Here is a 21147-nt window from a genome sequence, read left to right as displayed (position 1 = left end):
TACATCTTTTCCCACTATGTGACATTGCGAAGTAACTGTATTGTATGCCTGCAAATATGTAAGAAAATAAGTCAAAATATAATTAAAGATATCTGAAAACTTGCTGTTTTGTGAATATCGGGAAGATGTATTTTGACAGTGTTATAAAACTTTTTAAATTGCTTATTGAAGTGGACAAAACAGCTGCCTCATCAATTTTACCTCTTCCTTTGAGCTGAGAATAATCAACCTAACAACTAAAAAAAACTTTCAAAATCATCACAAAATAACATTCAACTGCTTCTCATGTTATAAGATACTTCTCCATTTTCAATAGTTTATTAAAATTATAAATGTACCGGTATAAAATACTCACGTCTAACATTTCATTTGGTGGAAATAACAATATTTATTGAATTAAAGAATATAATGCAACTACAATGTATATATTTCTTTTCATTGTTATTTTAGTACCATACTATAGTTGGAAGCCAGAAATCTACTTCACAGAAACTGGAGACTCTGTTACTGATTGTGTTATAGTAGTTGTACATCCACCATTTACCAATGCCTACAGTCACATAGTCAGTCTTATTAACTTGAACAACAAAGAAGTAAAACATGCATCCTTTCAATATGTAAGTCCACTAGATACACGTTACACTGTATTATATTTTTTAAATTATCTCAGCTCTTAGTTTTGCCATCTTAGAACATTTAATTAATTCATAGTTTCATTCTGCCTTAGCAACCAAGTGAGTAGATTAATCAGAATTTTCGTTTTGTTGAGGAAAGTCAAATTGCAATAAATTTACTATCGGGGACCCTGTACTAAGGGTAAGGGTTCTGTTTAGGAAAAGAGTTAAATTAGGGTTTATAATATGTTAGGGTTATATACAGGGCTTCCAAAAAATATTTGAGCCAGCCGGACATTTTTTGTCTTATCCCAATTTCAGTTCCTTAAGAATAAGTAACAAAAGGCAGGCGTTTTAATCAGTTGGGCATCATATAAACAATGATTGACACAAAAACGGTTTTAAACTTGACTTTTAATATAAATTCGATGTTCTGACGTAAAATGTTCAATATTTACGGTGCATCATTCGAAGTGTGCAATATCAGCGTACTAATATCTGCCTTAGACTCTTTATTTGAGGAAAACTACACTGTCAAAAACTTATCCGGCAAATATGACCGTTTTGGAAACCTTGGTTATATTTTCTTTTGTGGTAGGGGTGAGCAGCTGAGACATCCAATACCCCAACCTTTTCATATATTTTGAATAGCAAAAATATATACTCTATCATATATTTTTTGACAAAAGATACACCTATAGCTAGCATGATTATGACATTTCATGGAGAGATAATATCCGGTAGATACTGTGAAAGTACTTTTATTCGTGGGGTTCCAATTTTCAAGGTTTTCGTGGATGGGTTTATCTACGAATTTAAGTTTCCAAAGGAATATAACAACTGTTGTCCAAATCAAAAGACATGGAAAGATGCCCATGTAGGTTTGACTACATGTATACAGGCACATAATCTATTGAATACATCGAATATAAGCAAACGGACTATGAACTATTTTATGTATACAACTTCAGACATGATTTAACCCATTTAATCTTTAAAAAACATATTCTGTTCAACTTAAAACCTTCTTAATTATCATGAAAAATTGATTAGTTAGTTTTTATGGATGAAAGTCAGACTTCTGGTGATGATATGGGATGCTGAAGTGTCCATTTTATCTCCTCATAATTTGCATACGAAAACAAAATTAAAAAAAATTTCATATTGGGCTTGGGTTTTATGCCCCCGCCATAGCGGAGGGGGAATTAAGTTTTACCCTTGTCCGTCTGTATGTACGTAGTACGTACGTCCCAAAATTGGTTTCCATTCTCTAATTTTAGTTTGCCTCAACCAAATGTTATGAAACTTATACACAATGCTTATTACCACAAAACACAGATCCAGATCAAATTTTGGTGGCGTCACTTGTATCGATCTAGAGTAATGCCCTTTACAAATGGAAAAATTGCTGAATTTTTCGTTTCCGTTCCCTAACATTAGTTTGCCTCAACCAAATGTTATGAAACATATACACAATGCTTATTACCACAAAACTCAGATCAAGTACAAATTTGGGTAGCGTCACTTTTATCCTTCTTGAATTATGTCCCTTTATAACGTTATATGCAAGCTTGGGCATCATCTGTGTCCTATGGAAGCTTTCCCCATTTATTTATTATACGACCGCAAAAATTTTTTTTTGGATCATATAATGGTATGATGTCGTCGTCTGCGTCGTCGTCGTCCGAAGACACATTGGTTTCAGGACAATAACTTTAGTTTAAGGGAATGGATCTCTATGAAAGGAGTTGGTCTGGTAAGGGCTGATTTTGGCCTCAAAATTCAAGTTCATCTGATGAAAGATTTTGGACACTTTTTAAACACTTAAGTGTCTACCTCAGTCGATTCAATCAGTTTATGTGAAAGGTTTGAGCCGATTTAGTCATTATAGACGCTCAAATTCAAGCTTAAATATGAAAAATCTGTCAAATATGCCATAATATGTCACTTTTCAGATGGTTTTTGTCAAAAATGAAAGTGGCCGCATCCGTGTTCATTCTCAACCTTTATATATGTTATGTATTATCATCAAATACAACTTACATTTAAATATTAAGAATTAACAAAAATGCGGCCACTTCCATTTCAGACGGAAACCGTCTAAAAATTAACCAAAATGCTAAAATTTCGAAGATTTCAGTTATTTAGCATGACTTCATGATGCTAGTACCCGATACATGTGCATTGTATTATCAAAAACAGCCCATATGTATGTAACAGAAGTATTCTTCTTTCCAATGAAAAGTTAAAAGTTTACATTTTAACAATTTTGTAAAACTGCTATATTTTGGGGCCAAAAAGGGGTCTTACTGAACCTACTCCTTTTTTAAGAAGGTTCAATACCTCAAAAGGAAGGTTGGGATTGATTTTGGGGATGATGGTCCCAACCGTTTAGGAATTAGGGGCCGAAAAGGGGCCAAAAACAAGCATTTTTCTAGTTTCCAGACAATAACTTGTGTGTAAGTGTATGGATCTCTCTGACATTGTACCACAATGTTTAATACCACAAGTAGAAGGTTGGGATTCATTTTAGGGGTTATGGGGCCAACAGTTTAGGAATAAAGTGCCAAAAAGGGGCCAAAAACAAGCATTTTTCTAGTTTTCAGACAATAACTTGTGTGTAAGTCTATGGATCTCTCTGACATTGTACTACAAGGTTCCATATAACAAAGGGAAGGCTGTGATTGAGTTTGGGGTTAATTGTCCCAAACACATAGGAATTAGGGGCCAAAAAAGGGCCAAAAACAAGCATTTTTCTAGTTTCCAGACAATAACTTGTGTTTAAGTGTATGGATCTCTCTGAAATTGTACTACAATGTTCCATACTACAAAGGAAAGGCTGGGATTGAGTTTTTGGGTTATTGCTCCAAGGGGGTTTTCAAAAAGTTGGGGGGGGGGGGGGGGGGATTTTTTTTTCCGATTTTTTTAAGGGATTCATATTTTTTTTCAAAATTTTTCAAATTTCGAATTTTTGAAGAGTTTTAAGAAGAAATTTTCAATTGCACAGTATTGCGCAATAGATTTGTAAGATCTTTGACCACATTTATTTTGTGTCAGAAACCTATATTATGTCAAAAATTTGATCACAATCCAAATTTAGACAGTATCAAGCTTGAATATTGTGTCCAATTTTGCCCAAACTGTTCAGGGTTCGACCTCTGCGGTCGTATCAGGCTGCGCTCAGCGAAGCATTTTATTTCTTTAAGATTATATTGTACAATTCAAAGTACATTTTAAAAGCATTTTTATGCCCCCACCACTAGGTGAAGGGGGAATTAAGAGTTATCATTGACTGTCCGTCCTTCGTCTGTCTTTCTGTCTGTCCCAAAAGTATTTTCACATATTATAAGCAAGCTTGAGCAGGTGCATTCGTGTCCTCAGACACATTCTTCTTTTAAATGTAACTGTTTTCTTTAAGTGACATGTTTATGGCCTAATTAACACCTTTGATGATCATTAATATGTAGATCATTTGATCTCAGGTTGATTCTTGTCATCTCTGATTATACCTGTGCAACATTTATAATGTTTTTGTTGCAATTTCCTTTGATCAATCAAGACACTTTGTAACTATAGATGAATCAGCTTATTTCAGAAAGCAATTATTTTTTCAAATTTTGATGAATTGTCAGTAATGAAAGACGAACAAGTAAGTGAAAATGAAGACCTTATTTTGCAATGTTCCACAAATCAATATTTGTATCTGATGGCTTCAAATTCTTCACTCCATTTTTTTCAGAAAACTGAAATCCAAGAACACCGTAACTTTTGCTCAAAACACAAAAATTGATACCCACAAATATATAACTTTTGCTCAAACTATGAAAATTGATACCCATGAATAAAAGTACTTTCACAGTATACGACTGGCCTTATTGAATGTTCTTGGTTTATCCTTTGCTTGGTCAAACCAAAGACATTTGAATTGATATTTGCTGCTTCTCTGCCAAGAATATGCCTTTTAGTAGTAAATGTAAAGACGTGTCAGCTCAGAGTCAGAATAATGTGTCTAGGTTGGATAACATGTCTTCCTGCCGAGGGTTACTTTGTGAGTTACAAAAAGCAGTGTATCTTTATATTACATTAATATGATATACTGCTAAATACTGTTAAACATCTAGTTTGCAATTGATTATGTGAGTTTAGTAAAATAATGAGAATGTAAAATCATCGCAAAACTGTAAACTTTGGTCTTCCTTTATATAAATTTGTCAAAAAAATTAGAAAATCGTGAAAAAATAAATTCGCCTGCAGTTGGCTAAAAAGTTGGTTTACAATATATGCATGTAATATTTCCTGCTGGATATAACACCGATCAGTCAAACAGTCAATCCATGTATAACAACTAAGTGGTCTTGTGGTAGAAGTTTCACTTTGGTGCATTGATCCTCAAACTGGTTAAACATAAGACTGTAAAATTGGTATTTGGGCATTTTCATATATCATTAAATTGCATGGTTGTGAAATGATCAGCCAAACAATAAACATCCATATGTCCTTTCTTATTCCAAGGTAAAAAGATCTTTAATGATCAAAGGAAAGATAGAAGGTTTACAATTGATTTGTTGACTACTGCATGTAATATATACCTACATTTTGTGAACTTTAAGAATCCTGTAGAATTTGTTTTGAAGGTCACCAGAGAATTATAAACAATTTATTGCACTGTTTGTGTATTAATCCCTCATATAGACATTGTCTCCGTTCTCTGCAGATATTACTAAAGCCTTCACTGTTAATGATGTAGACAAGCTTATTCTACTGTCAAGTTTAAAGTAATTTACTAATTTCAAATTGCTATTGGCTGTCTTGACACAGATATCCTCTTTTTGTGAAGGATTTTTTATGTGTACATGAGATATATATATCCAGTACATTTATTTGAAAAGAAATATTCAGAATGATTTGATATTTGGTATGCAGTTGTATTAGCATTAGCACATCCCATTTCTATGGAGATTATGTGGCCCTGTAACTTTAAGCATGGTTCATTGACTTTGAATTCATGTTAAGTATTGTCATTTTTATCTATCAAAATTACAAACCGTAAGATATATCTCTGTGTCGGCATCTTTTTCATGCCCCCGCAACTGAAAGTTGGGCGCATATTGTTTTACCCTTTTTGGTTTTTATTAATATTTGCTCTTTTAGGAGATAGTTGCTCATCTCTTTTAGGAGATAGTTGCTCATCTTTGTGTATTTTAAGATAACACTTTGCATCAATCTTTGTTATTATTTGTATACATGATATGCCATTTTTAGCATGCTGATTTTGTTGTTATTCCTCTAACAAAATTATCACATGATTAGATGACATATCACCTCATAAATGCCAGTTGAGCCTTGTTTCCAAATTTCAAAGATTTTTGAATCTATTGAATATGATATGTAATATCCAAACTTGAGATAAGGGTCATAGGAGTAAAATTTTCAAGCTTTCAAAGTCTGAGAATCCTACTGGTGACAGTTTTCTAAATCCATAAGACATAAAAAGGAATAACAGGAATTAGCAAAACACTGGACGGACCAACCCATTACACCTAACTCTTTTCATATAGACCTACAAACAACAATGAAAAACACATGGTCCAGATCGCCTGACTTGGTACAGGCACAAATTGTGGTGGGTTAAATTGATTGATTGTTGCAAATTTCTCGTGCATAACTAAAACAATAACAAATTAGAACATTTTCAATAAAAATGATTCATGCAACAGGTAGGTTTTGCAAGGCTGGCTAACTGGGATAAATGGGTGTGAAATTTGGGGGTATGTTGGAGAAGGACAAAATTTGGCCTTGCAACAGGCCACCTACAAACCCCTCAGAGATTTGTTGCAAGGGTTGGTGGATAAAACCAGTTTTACATGCACACAATTTCCCCATATTTATGTATGCTGTTTTTCATAATGTTTCAATTTACATTTGCTTTGAATAGATAATGTTTAAAAAGTTTGCACATTCAACATTTAAATTAATCCAATTACTAATGTAATAATTAGATAAAACAACTAGTCAAATAATTTAGACAATTAATATATATATATATACATATTTTTTATTTTATTAAAGTATAATTCTGTAAATGTGAATCAACCTTTTTACCTCTCAATAAATAGTCAGTTTTTACAGGACAATTACAAAATAAGATGACGTTTGAAAAATTTCGAGAATTTAATTTTTTTTGTGGGAGATTATACCTCACTGTCATGCAGGAAACTGGTTATCAGAGGGAGATTTCCATATTTGAAAAAATCCAACAAATATTGGCAGGTTCCTACTTATATCTTACGCGATGGCATCTATTGGAGTCAGACAATAAGCATTCACTTTTCCAATAAAAATTTCTTGCAAGTTTCCTGGTTAGTTCAACAGATACTATAAAATTTGAAAGGAGCATTCTGTGGCCAACATTGTTTTGGAATGGCATATCAATAGACTAGAAAAACTAGTCTGAGACTGTACTTATTTATCAAAAAAAAATTATTGGAACATTTAAACCTATTGATTTATTGTCTAGCCTGTAGTGAATACATATCTTTTTAAGTATCGTCTTTCATCTGTATAACAGAATAATGATAGTTGATACCTTAGATGTTTTATCTTTCAGCCTGGTAACAATGTGACACTATGTCTATCACCAGGAGAAAACTACAGTATACAGGTAATTTGCTACTGAATTATAAACCAACCAAGCCAGATTAGTACAAGCTTATTATTCCACTTTTCCACCACATGTCAGCAATAAGGTATGATGGAATAGTTTTTTTTTTGTTCAGGACATCAAGAGTAAATGATGACCCAGCTTATCAATACTTTTCTCTATTAAAGATTCATCATATTGTGGCATTAAATACAGAAGATATCATTTGTATGGTCAGATTAACTGTAGATTCATTATTTTTCCTGGAGTACTAATTTTCGTGGGTTTCATGGATATATTAGTAGAATTTAAATGTTCAATGAGTACAAATTTTCTGTAGGCTTGAAAGACAACTTTGGCACAACCATGACTTTGTTTAAGGATTATAATTAAAGATTGCACAATACAATTAATTTTCCCCATTTTTCGAGTTACAGAAATTAGAAAGTTGATTTTTTTAACCGCAACCTTGTTAGAATTAAAGAAAAATTATTAGGACAGTATATTTAAGTCCAAAAAATGTAGGTTCCCGTTGCTTTTCTTAACATTATTTGTACTTATCTCCTTTGCCTATTAATTTTGCACTTAAAAACATGTGTCTCATCATAGAAAAGACTTCTCAGTTCCGTTAGGACTAAGGAAAATATATTATTTTGCCCTTGGTATGATGCAGAGTGTACGAAGTGTCTAGCATTTAAAAAAAATACTGGCTGCACACATTGACCAATTAGAATTAGCCATACACTTTATTCTGAATACCATGTTCTTTTCTTAAAATGGCTGGGCCCATAATATTTAATGGTTGGTAGTAACTGTGATGTACCACTTTTACCAAATCTTTTGAATTTTAACACAATGTCACAAATCATAAAATACAGGTCAAGTTTGATATTGTTGGTTTTGATATTTACCATTCAAGAGTTATTTAGTTACCTTAAAAATTAGATTTTTTGGGTTTATTTCAAGGTAATTTTGAAAGAAGAGATTGACAAATCTTTTTGAATTTTGGCATTTATTGTTAAAAGAGTTTTTTCTGCAAGCAAGAGCATCTGCGATCACTAGCTCACCTAGTTATAATTAAGACCAGCACTGAAGGAGGCATTGACTATATATTAGCATAATTCCTGAGCCTGCGACTTCTGTTGCAGAAAGTGAGACATAGGTCAACTATATTTTGTGTATGGAATGATTGTAAGGTGTATATGTCTGTCTGGTAGGTATCATCTGACCTTGACCTCAATTTCATAGTTCATTGGTCAATGTTAAGTTTTCCTGGTAAAGTTTGTTTCTTAGATACTATCAGCAATAGGTCATCTATATTTGATGCATGGAATGATTTTAAGGTGCACATGTCTGTCTGGCAGGGTTCATCTGACCTTGACCTCATTTTCATTGTTCATTGGTCAATATAAAGTTTTTATGGTTTGGTCTGTTTCTTGTATACTTTAGCTATAGGTCAACTATATTCAGTGTATGGAATGATTGTAAGATGTACATGTATTTCCGGCTTGGTTTATCTGACCTTGACCTTATTTTCTTGGATCATGTTTATGTTAATGTGATACTTGTAATAAAACTTTATATTAAGGACTATCAACATATAATCAATGGTCAGTAAAGCAGGCAATACATTTCAGTGTGTGCACTCTTGTTTTCATCTTAGTCAACAAACTAAAGAAATTAAAAATGTGAGAGGTATTTGTGGCTGAACTATTGTCCCAACACTCACTATCAAGCTTTTCCTGTTATTAAGGTGGAATGAACAGTAAAACAAAACTCTTATTAGATACAATGTTGTCTGAAAATTTTAATTGGATCGCAGACAGTTGATTTTTTCTGTTGTCTTTTTTTAACTGAAAATTGAACAACATATGCCCTTGGGCTGTGTTACTGTATTTCATTTTACAATGCCATGAATTGCAGACTGAGCAAACAAGTGAAGGCAAACAGCTTTAATGATATATGAAATGTTCAAATGAACCTAATATAAAGAACTAAATGTTTTTTTAAGCACACTCCTTGAAAATATTGTATTATTTACTAATAGGTATTTTACTCGGTGTACAAATTAAAGGAAGTCTCTTTTTTTCCATAAATATAGCTTAGAAACTGTTTACTGTTTAACAAAAATTAGAGCAATGTTGATCACATTTATTAGGTTAATTCGTTTACTATAAGACCTATTATTACATTGTCTTTTATCCAGGATGTTTCTTTGTTCCAAGATATTTTCCTTTAGACTCAAGGATGGTTTTGCTGTAATGAAGGACTTATAACTTGATATTAATTCCTTACTTAACAATTATGTTATTGCATTTTATGTCTATGGCTGTTGTGATGATAGACAATTTTCAAATGTCCTTAATACTTAACGATTATGTTATTGCATTTTTTTTTCTATAGCTGTTATGATGGTAGACAATTTTCAAATGTTTCATACTGTCATATTTATTAGAATTAAGTTTTTATTATGAGACACACAATATTTGATTGAATTTTAGAAAAAGGGATGATAATGAAGAAATTGTATTTTTATAAGACAATTTCAGCATGTTATCTTTGAAGTGTACTTTTTCTTGTGGATAAGTTATATCTGAATATTGTTTTGACATACTTGACATTGAGCTGACAAATTCACTCCTATATCTGAGAATTGCTCACATTTAAGTACCATAGACACAGACCTTGAAGATAATAATTGTCCATTTGTACAGAAATAGCAATCTTATTGCGTTGATAATGACGCACCTTAGATATTTATAAATACTGGTTTATTTTTATAGTCATATTATGGTCTGGATATGGTCAGTAAATGTAGATTCTGTACTTTGGAAACTTCCCTGAATGGTTTTATAGTATCAATTAGTCAAGCTGAATGAATGAAAGGATTTACATTTTATCTTTTTTTGATTGAAATTCTGTAAAAATGACCCATTTTGGCATTATATGGCCAAAATAAGCATTGTTAAGCCATTTCCATATTTATGTCTAAGCGGCATGCTGACATTCTATCTGACAGGTTTTCATGGTTTGATATTTGTGTTTCTAGGCTTTGATCAAGTTCCATTAATCATTTGTGAACTTTGAATTTAGAGAAAAGTAAGCAGTAAATCTGTAAAACAGGCACTTTCCAATGATAAGTGTATCTATAACATTTCATATGCTACCTTTTTTTCTTCTTTAAGATAGTAAGTGGTTTTAAATATATGCCTGTTGAGACTAAAATTACATGCAAGTTTTCCTCTCAAAAGTGAAAAAAAAATATTGCATCAGACCATACTGTCTGCAAAAAGCAAAAAAAAAAAAAAATGATTGCAAGAGTCCTATTGGATTCAGACTTCTTGTGTCATGACATCTTAGCATAGAAATGTGCAAAAAGTAACAAATTTTCATTTCCCATAGCTTCTGTATGCATTTTAATATATAAATAAGTGTTATCGTCCTTTGGTTTTCATTGTCTACAAATATAGTCCCTACAGTGTATATTTTGCAAATTTCTTCAAAAACCTTCCAAATTTATTCCATTATATTTTATGCATAAAATAGTAAGTAGGGGGTGAACAACATGTAAAAGAAAATCTGTCTCACATATTTGAAGATAATGTAGTCATATGTTCCAGTTTAAACAAGTAAAAATTAGTAAGTCTGAAGCTGTTATACTGAATTTTAGACCCCCTTAACATAGAATTGTCCATATTTTAAGGAAGAACTGGTAAATCTTTCTATAATTTGTCTCAAAAGTTTACCCTACATCGTAAAAATCTTACTGAGAAGATGCAGATGGGAATTTTTTTTAATTTGCATTTATAGTTCTTAAGGAATGCATTGCAAAATAACTGTGTCCTCAGGATATACGTTGTTATTGTTAACACTCTGTAGACCTGTCAACTTTTTTTTTTATGTGATGTCTTTTGCACTTTTTGACATAGACTGGTTCTTCAATCCTTTATCTATTTGGCTTTAATAGATCAAGTATTCCTAAACTTTTTTCTTCCTTCATTGCTTTCAATTACTATTGAAAACTTACGTAATTTGTGGAAAATCATGTTACATAACACTGTTATGTCTGGTTTTTATATGACCGCAAAAATTTTTCGCACAATAACTTTAGTTTAAGTGAATGAATCTATATGAAATATTACCATAAGGTTCAATACCACAAAAGGAAGGTTGGGATGATTTTGGGGGTTATGGTACCAACAGTTAAGGAATTAGGGGCCAAAAAGGGGCAAAAAATGCATTTTTGTAACTTCCAGACAAAAACTTGTGTGTTAGTGTATGAATCTCTCCGACATTGTACCACAAGGTTCCATATCTCAAAGGGAATGCTGGGATTGATTTTTGGGGTAATTGCCTCAAAATGTTAGGAATTAGGGACCAAAAAGGGGCAAAAAACAAGCATTTTTCTAGTTTCAGGACAATAACTTGTGTGTAAGTGTATGGATCTTTATGAAATTGTACTACAAGGTTCCATATCACAAAGGGAAAGCTGGGTTTGAGTTTGGGGGTAATGCTCTAAACGTTTAGGAATTTTGGGCCAAAAAGGGGCCAAAAAACAAGCATTTTTCTAGTTTCCAGACAATAACTTGTGTTCAAGTGTATGGATCTCTCTGAAATTGTACTGCAAGGTACCATACCAGAAAGGGAAGGCTGGGATTGAGTTTGGGGGTGATAAATCATAAGGGGGTTCAAAACAATTGGGGGGGGGGGGGGATTTTTTTTCTATTTTAAGACATTTATGATGTATTTATATCGGTAATTATGGTTGCAAACTCCATTGGAAATTTGAATTGAGATTATAACCATATCTTGAGGGAAAGAATTTTTTTTTGGGAAAGGGGGAGGGGGGGTAAAAAAGAAATTGTGGGGGCAATTTTTTTTTTCATTTCAGATTTCAGAAATTAAAAAGAAAATTTCTTCAAATATTATTTCTTTTTGCCATAAAAGGGGGTGGGGGAGTAAATTTTTTTTTTTTTGGAAAGGAGGGGGGGTCAATACGCAACAACATAGTGAATTTCACAGAAGCCCAAAAAAAGTGGGGTTAATTTTTTTTTTTTTTAGGGGGGGGGGGGGCAATTTCGCAACAGCATAATGTATTGCACAAAAGCAAAAAATTGAATATAAATTCAAATCATATTACCAATTCTAAGTTCTTTGACTACAGTTATTCGGTGTCAGAAACCTATTATGTGTCAAATATTTAATTACAATCCAAATTAGGACCTGTATCAAGCATGAATATTGTGTCCATTTTTGCCTCTAATGTTCAGGGTTGGACCTCTGCGGTCGTATCCAGCTGCACTCAGCAAAGCATTTTATTTTTACATGCCATCATTTCCAAATGGAAGATTTACAAAGATTTGATACTTTGAATATTCTGAACATTGTAACTGCAGACCTGACGTTTTAATATTTTTCAAAACATGCCTAAGGTTTCATGTAGATCTGCTGAAAATGTAAGCTTGAGAGAGATCTATTGACTTCCTCAAAAGTGATAAGTAACATATATGAACATATTTTTTAAAAGCAATATTTTCATTGAGCATTTTGGCATGGTGGCTCTTTGGTTTAAACAAATTCAATTTCTTAACAATACACAAATCAGACACTCTTGTTCAATATTGTTGCCCATTTATTCAGGAGAGTAGGAATACACTATCAAACATCCTTATGTTTCTGAAGGTATCAAATAAGTAAAATAAATTTATTGACAACCTCAAAATTTCCATAACACCAATATTCAAGGGTTTTTTTAATGCTTCATTGGAAATTTACTGTATATCATATCGTTACTGGTCCACCTTTAAATAAAAGATTTTTTTTTTTTAAATTGATAACAGGCTGAGTTAATTTCTATATAAAGTTAATCAGAGTGGTTTACACAAGATACAATTTAACCAAGTTGTTGATTCCAATAGGAATTTCTGAAATATATACCAGTTAACTTTCCCTAATTTGGTTTGTATACTGTAAACTAACTAATTATCTGGAGTGATTTATTTTTCTCCACTTTCACAAGTAGAAATATAACATGAATTTAAATCTTCACGAATATGTGAAACTTGGATCTTCTCTTATATAAATATATCAAGAGAAATAGGAAGATCACAAAAATAAATCAGCGCAAAGTTGGCCAGAAAGAACTTAATGAGAAAAAGAGTGTGCACGAAAATAAGTTGGTTTATAGTAAATAAGAAATGACTTTTTTTTAACAGGTAAGGCCTTATGATAAAGACAATCAACCTTTGAGTCACAATGTGGAGTATTCACCAATTAGGATTGAACCCAAGCCAACACAGGATCGATTACCAGGTGAGCTTAAATAAATTAAAGCTAGACATAGTTTTTTAACCTGATGAAAAAGGTAATCTATTTTTCCAACCCTCAAGAAAAAAGATAGTCAACTGCAGGAATTGGATGGTAAGAGTATTTTTTGTAATACACTGCATTTATGATTTCTCACTTTAGCAATAAAATAAATTTGTTCACAGGTTCATCAGCTTGAAAAAAGCTGAGTTCAAACTACAACTTCAGAAAAAAGTGAAAATAATTTGCCAGTATGTATGAAAAGGCAAATATGAAAAAAAGAAGATGTAGGGTATACTTCTTCAATGAGACAACAACCCAACAACAAACTTAACTGAAAGACATCTAGAGGGTAATGTGCAGTCCTTTATAAGAAGACATATGTCTATACAATATGTTAAGCTCTAAATTGTTTTACCGATAAGTACATAATAAAAGTTGTGAATAAATTTAACAGTCAAATATATTAACACTATCATATGCTGTTAATTTAGAAATTAATGCAGGCATTTATTTTTGTGAAATGTGTGAAATTTATTTAATGCAATTACAAAAGTTTTATTAAGGAAAATCACAACTGAAATTATGAATAAAGGTTTTTATTATGAACCTGATACTGTAACATTTTTCGCATTAATAAATACATCGCAAAATTTCTGAATTTATAGTAGGCAACACATTCTACAGTCAAACCTGCATTTACAGTCACCTCTTTTGAACAAAAACCTGTATTGTAAGGTCACCCTCTTGACCTGTTATAGAAATACCTATGTATTTTACACTTCCAGGTCAAAGGTCACCTGTCTTTTAGGTCTGTTTTCTGTGGATGAATGACCTTTATATACAAGTTTGACTGTATAATATTTTTTACTGATAGTACCTTAGACACCTGTTCTAAGATATGCACTCTACATTGAAACACAGCATTTATCTATTTGTAAAAAAAAAACATTATGGTACAGTATTCAACAATCGATTGATTCGACAACAGTTGATTTTTCCTGCATTTTTAACGTCAATTCAGCTAAAAATAATGCATTGAAAAGACAACTTAACGATCGATTAAGTCAACAAATCTTTAAGGAACCAGACGATCGGTAACGATTGAATAACATTTGTTGAATAAATCAAATCAACTGATTACCATTGTTTGTTGATCACTCAATCGTAACGATAGATACGATTGATAATAATTGAACAACATTTGTCTAATCAATCAACTCAATTTTTTCATGATGAAGACTCCATCGTAACGATAGATATGATCGATAACGGTTGAACGTCATATGTCAAATCAATCAACCCAATTTGTTTAAGACGAATTCATAATCGTAACTATTGATAACGATTGAACATCATCTATTGAATCAACCTTCACAGTTTGGTTATTACCACTACTCGATCTTAACGGTTGATAAGATCGATGACGATTGAACATCATTTGTCGATTCAGTCAACTCAATTTGGTTCTGATGAAGACTCGATAGTAATGATAGATACGATCGATAACAATTGAACGTTATATCTCGAACGAATCAACCCAATTTGTTTATTGTAACTATCAATACGATCAATAACGATTCAACATAATTAGTTATACTATATATATACACCTAAAGCATGGGGAAGATTTCTACGACCTCCGCATTGCACAAGAGAAAAACTCCATTGAAGACGCGAGGCATTATCAACAGGTGAATGAGTATTGCAGGGGAAATACAATGTCCCCTACCGTTTTTTTGGATCATGCAATTTTAAAGGGCATAAGTCACCAAACATTATTCCAATCAGCATGAAACTAAAAATTTATCTGTGCACTGACATACCAAAAATCAATAAAATATCTGAAAGCAATTGCTAAAAAACTGATAACCTATCAAGGTACACTTACATACCAAAAATTAATTTAATATCTGCAAGCGTTTAGACAAAAGTCCGGAAAACAAACTGTGTGTGACAGATGGACAGATGGAAGGACGGAAGGACGTACGGACATAAAGAGTGCAAAACTATAGTCCCCTTTGGCGATGTCGGTAGGGGACTAACAATCAGTTGGCAATGAAATCTAAAAAATAGATATGTAATTTTTGTTTATCCCTTTGTTACGTAAGGGTCAGGCTATATAAAATATGCCATCTAGTGCGGTAGACTGTGTCAATGTGCCATGTAGCACCGTAGGCTGTGCCAATGTGCATTCTAGCAACGTAGGCAGTTTAATTTGCCTTCTTATGCTGTAGGCCATGTCAATGTGCCACCTAGGCTGTGTCCATGGGTTAGAATTATGTCAAGGATAGAGTTAGGTAGAGTTAGGGTTAGGTTATGGCAGTATCAAATATGCCATGTACTACTGTAGGCTGTGTCCTTGGTTTCTAGTCGTACAGTTGTCTTACACAAAACAGAATTGAGTGCATTGTTTAATCTTATACCATCGTTTATAATATGAAGAGAAGTTGGTTGAGTTGATTATATTGATCAACCGTGGCACAATTGTATCGTTGAAAACTTGCCAATTACAGATCCATTAATGTACAAAACAATTAGAATTTAAATATTTAGATAATTTTTGGGCTCCAATCAACTGTAAGTATACATGTTTTTGAGTTTTGATTTTGTATATTTAATATAATTCTTGTCTATTACTGATACTAATATACAAATAAGGAGATGTGGTATGATTGTCAATGAAACAACCATCCAACAAGAAGCAAGAATGTAAACAACCACTGTAAGTCTTATTTAATCTGTACACATAAACTGGTGTTACACCAGAATCATGTGAAGATACGGTTGACTGGGTTGATTATATTGATCAACAGTGGCACAATCGTATCGATTGAATACGATCGATACATTGATCAACCATGCCACAATCGTATCGATTGCTAGGTTTAAAATATTAATATAGAGTTGACTGAGTTGATTATATTGATCTACCGTGACACCATGGTATTGATGGATAGGATTGATACGATCGTGCTCCTTTTATAATATGAAGATACAGTTGACTGGGTTGGTTACATTGATCTACCATGGCACAATCGTATCGATTGAATACGATCGATACGATCCTGCTCTGTTTACAATGTGAAGATACAGTTTACTGGGTTGATTACATTGATCAACCGTGGCACAATCGTATGGATTGAATAAAATCGTGCTAGGTTCATAATATTAATATAGATTTGACTGAGTTGATCATATTGATCAACCGTGGCACAATTGTATAGATTGAATGATCGATACGATCGTGCTCTGTTCATAATTATTATGAAGATACAGTTGACAGAATTGATTATAATGATCGTACAGTTGACTGGGTTGATATATACTGACACGAAAGAAGTATGTTAATTTGGTACAACAATTGATTGAATCGACAAAATGATATGATCGAATACAGTTGACAAGATATTTAAACTATAAAAAATAAATAGTCGATACAATCGATTGTCGAATACTGTACCATACTCCCAAAAAAAAGAAATGTGTATGTTTTAGAAATTTGGTTGAAGAATTCAAAATATAATTTGATCTAATGTTTCTATAGGTAGAATCTTTATACTTTTTACCAATGCTGATATTTTGCATCATTTGTTTTAGATTTTGAAATACTTGATTTTGTTTAATTATAATATAACCAATTTTTAGAAGAAGAAAAAGAAAAGATGCAAGTGATGACATGGGTTGTGATACCTCTGGTTTTGGTAATAGTCATTTCTATAACAGTCTTTGTATTTTATCGCAAAGGTAAGTTTTAAGTTCAGATATGCAAGATTATAATACAATTTCACAAATTTCTTGAACGTTTGCTTTAAAGCTGGTCACCAATATTGTCATTATGAAACAATATTTTGAATTAATTTTATTTTAGTTCTTGAACTGAGTTATTACTGTTTCATATAGAATGTACAAAGTTGATATTAAAGGAATAATAATAACTTGCCAAATATGAAGTAATTATTGTGAATTTTTTTAAGAAAAGTTGCCTTTTATCATGCTTGTCAAAATATTGGAGAAATTTGGGTTTGGCCCCTCACATATCAAACTAGCAAGTAAAATCAGTACCAAATTTTGTCTTGTATATAATAATGGCACTTCTGGAATACTTTAGCAGTAAGTTAAGCTTAATGTTAACTCAACCATGTTGTGTGTGATTTTTATGCCTTTGAATTTATTTATTAATAACTTGTGCACCTCTTGATACCTTATAACATAGCAATATAAAATCTAAAATTAAAATATTAGGGGCAATTTTTGACATTTTATTTACAGTTTCTTCAAGCCCTTAGTCTGAAATGTTGATCCCCTAACTTCAAATATTATGTTTAACAATCGTATCATACATCTTTATATGTTCCTAGAATTTATAGTGCCGAGTAAGCCCCAAAGTGAGCCTTATCCTTTGTCAGGTTTTTGTATTCGATACAGATATAGATTTTTATTTTGTCCTACTTAAGATGTAAAACCAATATATTTCTGTAAAATATTTGCCACTCAGCTAACTTGGCAATGAATTTTGTTCTGGCTGATTTCACAAATGCGGAAACAAATATATAAATGTCATTTACACAGACTGCCTATTTAACACACAAACGTTACCATCATTTTTTCTGTAAAAAAACACAAGATCACCCCTACCCAAAAGTGTAATAGTTTAAAGCATATGTATTTGTTATTACAGGTATTTTAAAAAAGGGAAACTCGGGGGAAGAATCAATTATTCTGCCAAATAATGGACCAGAAGAAGGTATTTACTATAAAGTGAAAACAGCGTATTTTTTTTTGTTCTTTTCAATTGATGAAATAGTCATCCTAAAAGAATGTGATATGATAAATATCCAGGGGAAAAAAATTCTGCAAGTCGAATCAATCAACAAAATCAGTCTTCCTGCTGCTACCTTCTCTAGTTTCATTTTTATTGCTGACTTTTGTTTCAATCACTGGACATGCTGAACCTATGCACAACCAATCTCCAACTAAGGGTCTACTAGATTAAAGGTTGCATGCATACAGACCCAGATGAGATTGCATTTTTGTCTTTCGAGACAATAATATATCAGTGATGTTTTTTAGCTTATTTTTACATCAAATGACCGTGAGGGCATTCCGGTGTATTGTTGCCACAGACATTTCTACCCGCGTGACTTTCGTTTTGACTGATAACCGAACGCAAAATAACATTCCTTATCGCTTGTTAGATATCAATTTCATCAATGAATATTCATGAAAATAATTTTTAAGAACATAGATAAATGATATGAAAATGTTTTGTCGTGAGAAATATATATGTCAATAACAAATCAAGAATAATTTCATCAATGAATATTCATGAAAATAATTTTTAAGAACATAGATAAATGATATGAAAATGTTTTGTCGTGAGAAATATATATGTCAATAACAAATCAAGAATACTGAAAATTTGTGTTAACGCATGGGGAAGAATATCTCAAGTACGTTTTGCAGGAATATATGAATGCCTACTCAAATCCAATCTATTAGAAAAATCGAATTATTACAGAAGAGTGTCCACCATGCACTTGCACTGCACTATTATCAGACTAGTAGAATAGAATGATATAGAAATGGATGAAAATTATATATACATGTAACTGTTATGTACAAATATTAATATAATATATAACAACAAACCAGAGTATACTGATTTGTATCACTACAATATAATAGTTATTACGGTGAGGTTGAATTCCGTCATTTATTCATCATCAACGCACAAACTTGTCTTAGAAAAAAAAATATCTATGTACCTTAACCTCACTTTCAGGTATAGAGATGTGATTTTTTTTTCTGAGACAAGTGCTTGTGACCATCCACAAGAACTTGCGGTCATCCGATGTTCAGTACTTCAGTACTTTGATTACAAAATTGAAGTAAAATGACTGTTAATAAATGATTATTTAGTCAATAATCTGCTTTCACTTATGATTGAAAAAAAAGTACTTTGATTTTTTGTTTAAGGTAGATGGGGTGTCTAAATTATAATCCATAGAATTTTTTAATAATTTGCCAAAATGTAGTTTATATCATCCTTTTTAAAAAAAAATAATAAAATGAATGGGTCACGGGGCTTATTTTCACGCTACAGGTTGTGCAAAATTGACAGATTTTGTATGGATTATGCATGGAAACCCCAATTTTCTGCCATAAAACGATAACTACACCATAGAATTTTGAGATAAAATATGAGAAGATAGCTTTAATAGTATGCTTTCAGATAAGAAAAAGAAAAAATGGGGTCAAGGAACCCGTTTTCTTGCTACATAATAAAATAGGTAAATTCCTAACACATTCCATTGTAAAAGTAACTTTATCTGAATTATCTGCCCTTACATTTGAGTTGCCTCCCCTTATGTGGCAAAGTTGGAAAAAATAGAATCAAACAAAAGTATTCTGTTTTTTTGTAAAATACAACCATAAATATGACAAAATATGTCATTTCATATATTGAAATGAACATTCTTACACATGAATTAACTACTACTCTCAAAATTTGCACCTTTTATTAAAGATCTAGACCGATTGTTTTCTGGTATTTCAAAATCCAAGATGGAGGAAGACACCCTATCTACCTTAAGTAGAAGCTAATGCCCTCTTAAGGCAATTTTTTTACTAGATTTCTTGTTAGTATAATTCTTAAGTCAGTCATGTAATGACATTCCAGAATCGGTTTTGTTTTTAAGCGAAATGCTTTTTTACAATTGGAAAATCTGCTATTGGTCACATAAAAGTTATACTTAAAAAAGATTATTATATTTTTTTGCAGTACATGTATCTTCTAGCCATCTAGCTGTAAATCGCTTGCAAAAATTAGTAGGTTTACTGAATTTGATCTATGTAAACAAAGATTGATTTGACACTCAAAATAGGATAAAATACAAAACTTCAAAGAAAAACAACATTAGGAAAATTTAAGTAGAAAGAATTAGTCTAAGAAATTAGATCATATTGATTGCAATAAATGACATGAGAACAGATGGTAGATAAATTGAAGTTTATGTTTGATTAATTCTAGTTTCGGGATACAATAATCTGGCGGTCTGGTTATTAGGTGAAAGGGAAATTAATTTAAACTGTTACAACATTTGACATAGACACTACTATAGTTTTTATAATTAGTGTATTTGTTTTATTTTTCTCTCTCATTAAATTCAATTATTTACAGACCAATATTATTATTTAGTCATAATCATTGCTGAAAATGTTTCTTATGATAATAAAAAAATCTTGCATTTATCTTTCTGAGGAATGTTTACTTTCGGTACTTTCATGTGCATTGCAAAATAAACAATAAATGACTAAAAATATTAGTCAAAATAGAAAACACTACCGGTCATTAACTTTTTAGACTTTTAAACTGTTAAATTTTAGCAGACTTGAATCAACCAACCAATATGTTGCTTTGAGAATATGTAAACATTTGGTTACAAAAAACAAAAAAGTCAACAACTTTGAAAGCAGGAAGTTGAATCAAGTTGTGGTAATTGTTCTAGGATGATATATAATTCATTTTATTTATTCATCTTTCAAACAACAGGTTGATTAAGATTTGGAATTTCCCACTTGTGT

General features: G+C 31.8%; 1 protein-coding gene and 1 long non-coding RNA gene across 2 annotated transcripts in view; one reads left to right on the top strand and one right to left on the bottom strand.

Moving 5' to 3' along the window:
* The window catches only part of LOC127720695 (uncharacterized), a 134558-nt gene that overhangs the window by 103696 nt on the left and 9715 nt on the right, over window positions 1-21147 (top strand). The window contains exons 6-10 of the mRNA XM_052227439.1: window positions 451-617; window positions 7222-7275; window positions 13470-13566; window positions 17209-17307; window positions 18242-18307. Coding sequence (XP_052083399.1) covers window positions 451-617; window positions 7222-7275; window positions 13470-13566; window positions 17209-17307; window positions 18242-18307 — 483 coding nt within the window. The remainder of the gene's footprint in view (window positions 1-450; window positions 618-7221; window positions 7276-13469; window positions 13567-17208; window positions 17308-18241; window positions 18308-21147) is intronic.
* Window positions 1-21147, bottom strand: part of LOC127720915 (uncharacterized) — a 41556-nt gene that overhangs the window by 17198 nt on the left and 3211 nt on the right. The window lies entirely within an intron of this gene.

Source organism: Mytilus californianus, unplaced genomic scaffold (assembly GCF_021869535.1).
Source record: "Mytilus californianus isolate M0D057914Y unplaced genomic scaffold, xbMytCali1.0.p SCAF_1, whole genome shotgun sequence".
NCBI classification, from domain to species: Eukaryota; Metazoa; Mollusca; class Bivalvia; order Mytilida; family Mytilidae; genus Mytilus; species Mytilus californianus.
The sequence above is the reverse complement of the archived record's forward strand: the minus strand, read 5'-3'. Positions and strand labels throughout refer to the sequence as shown.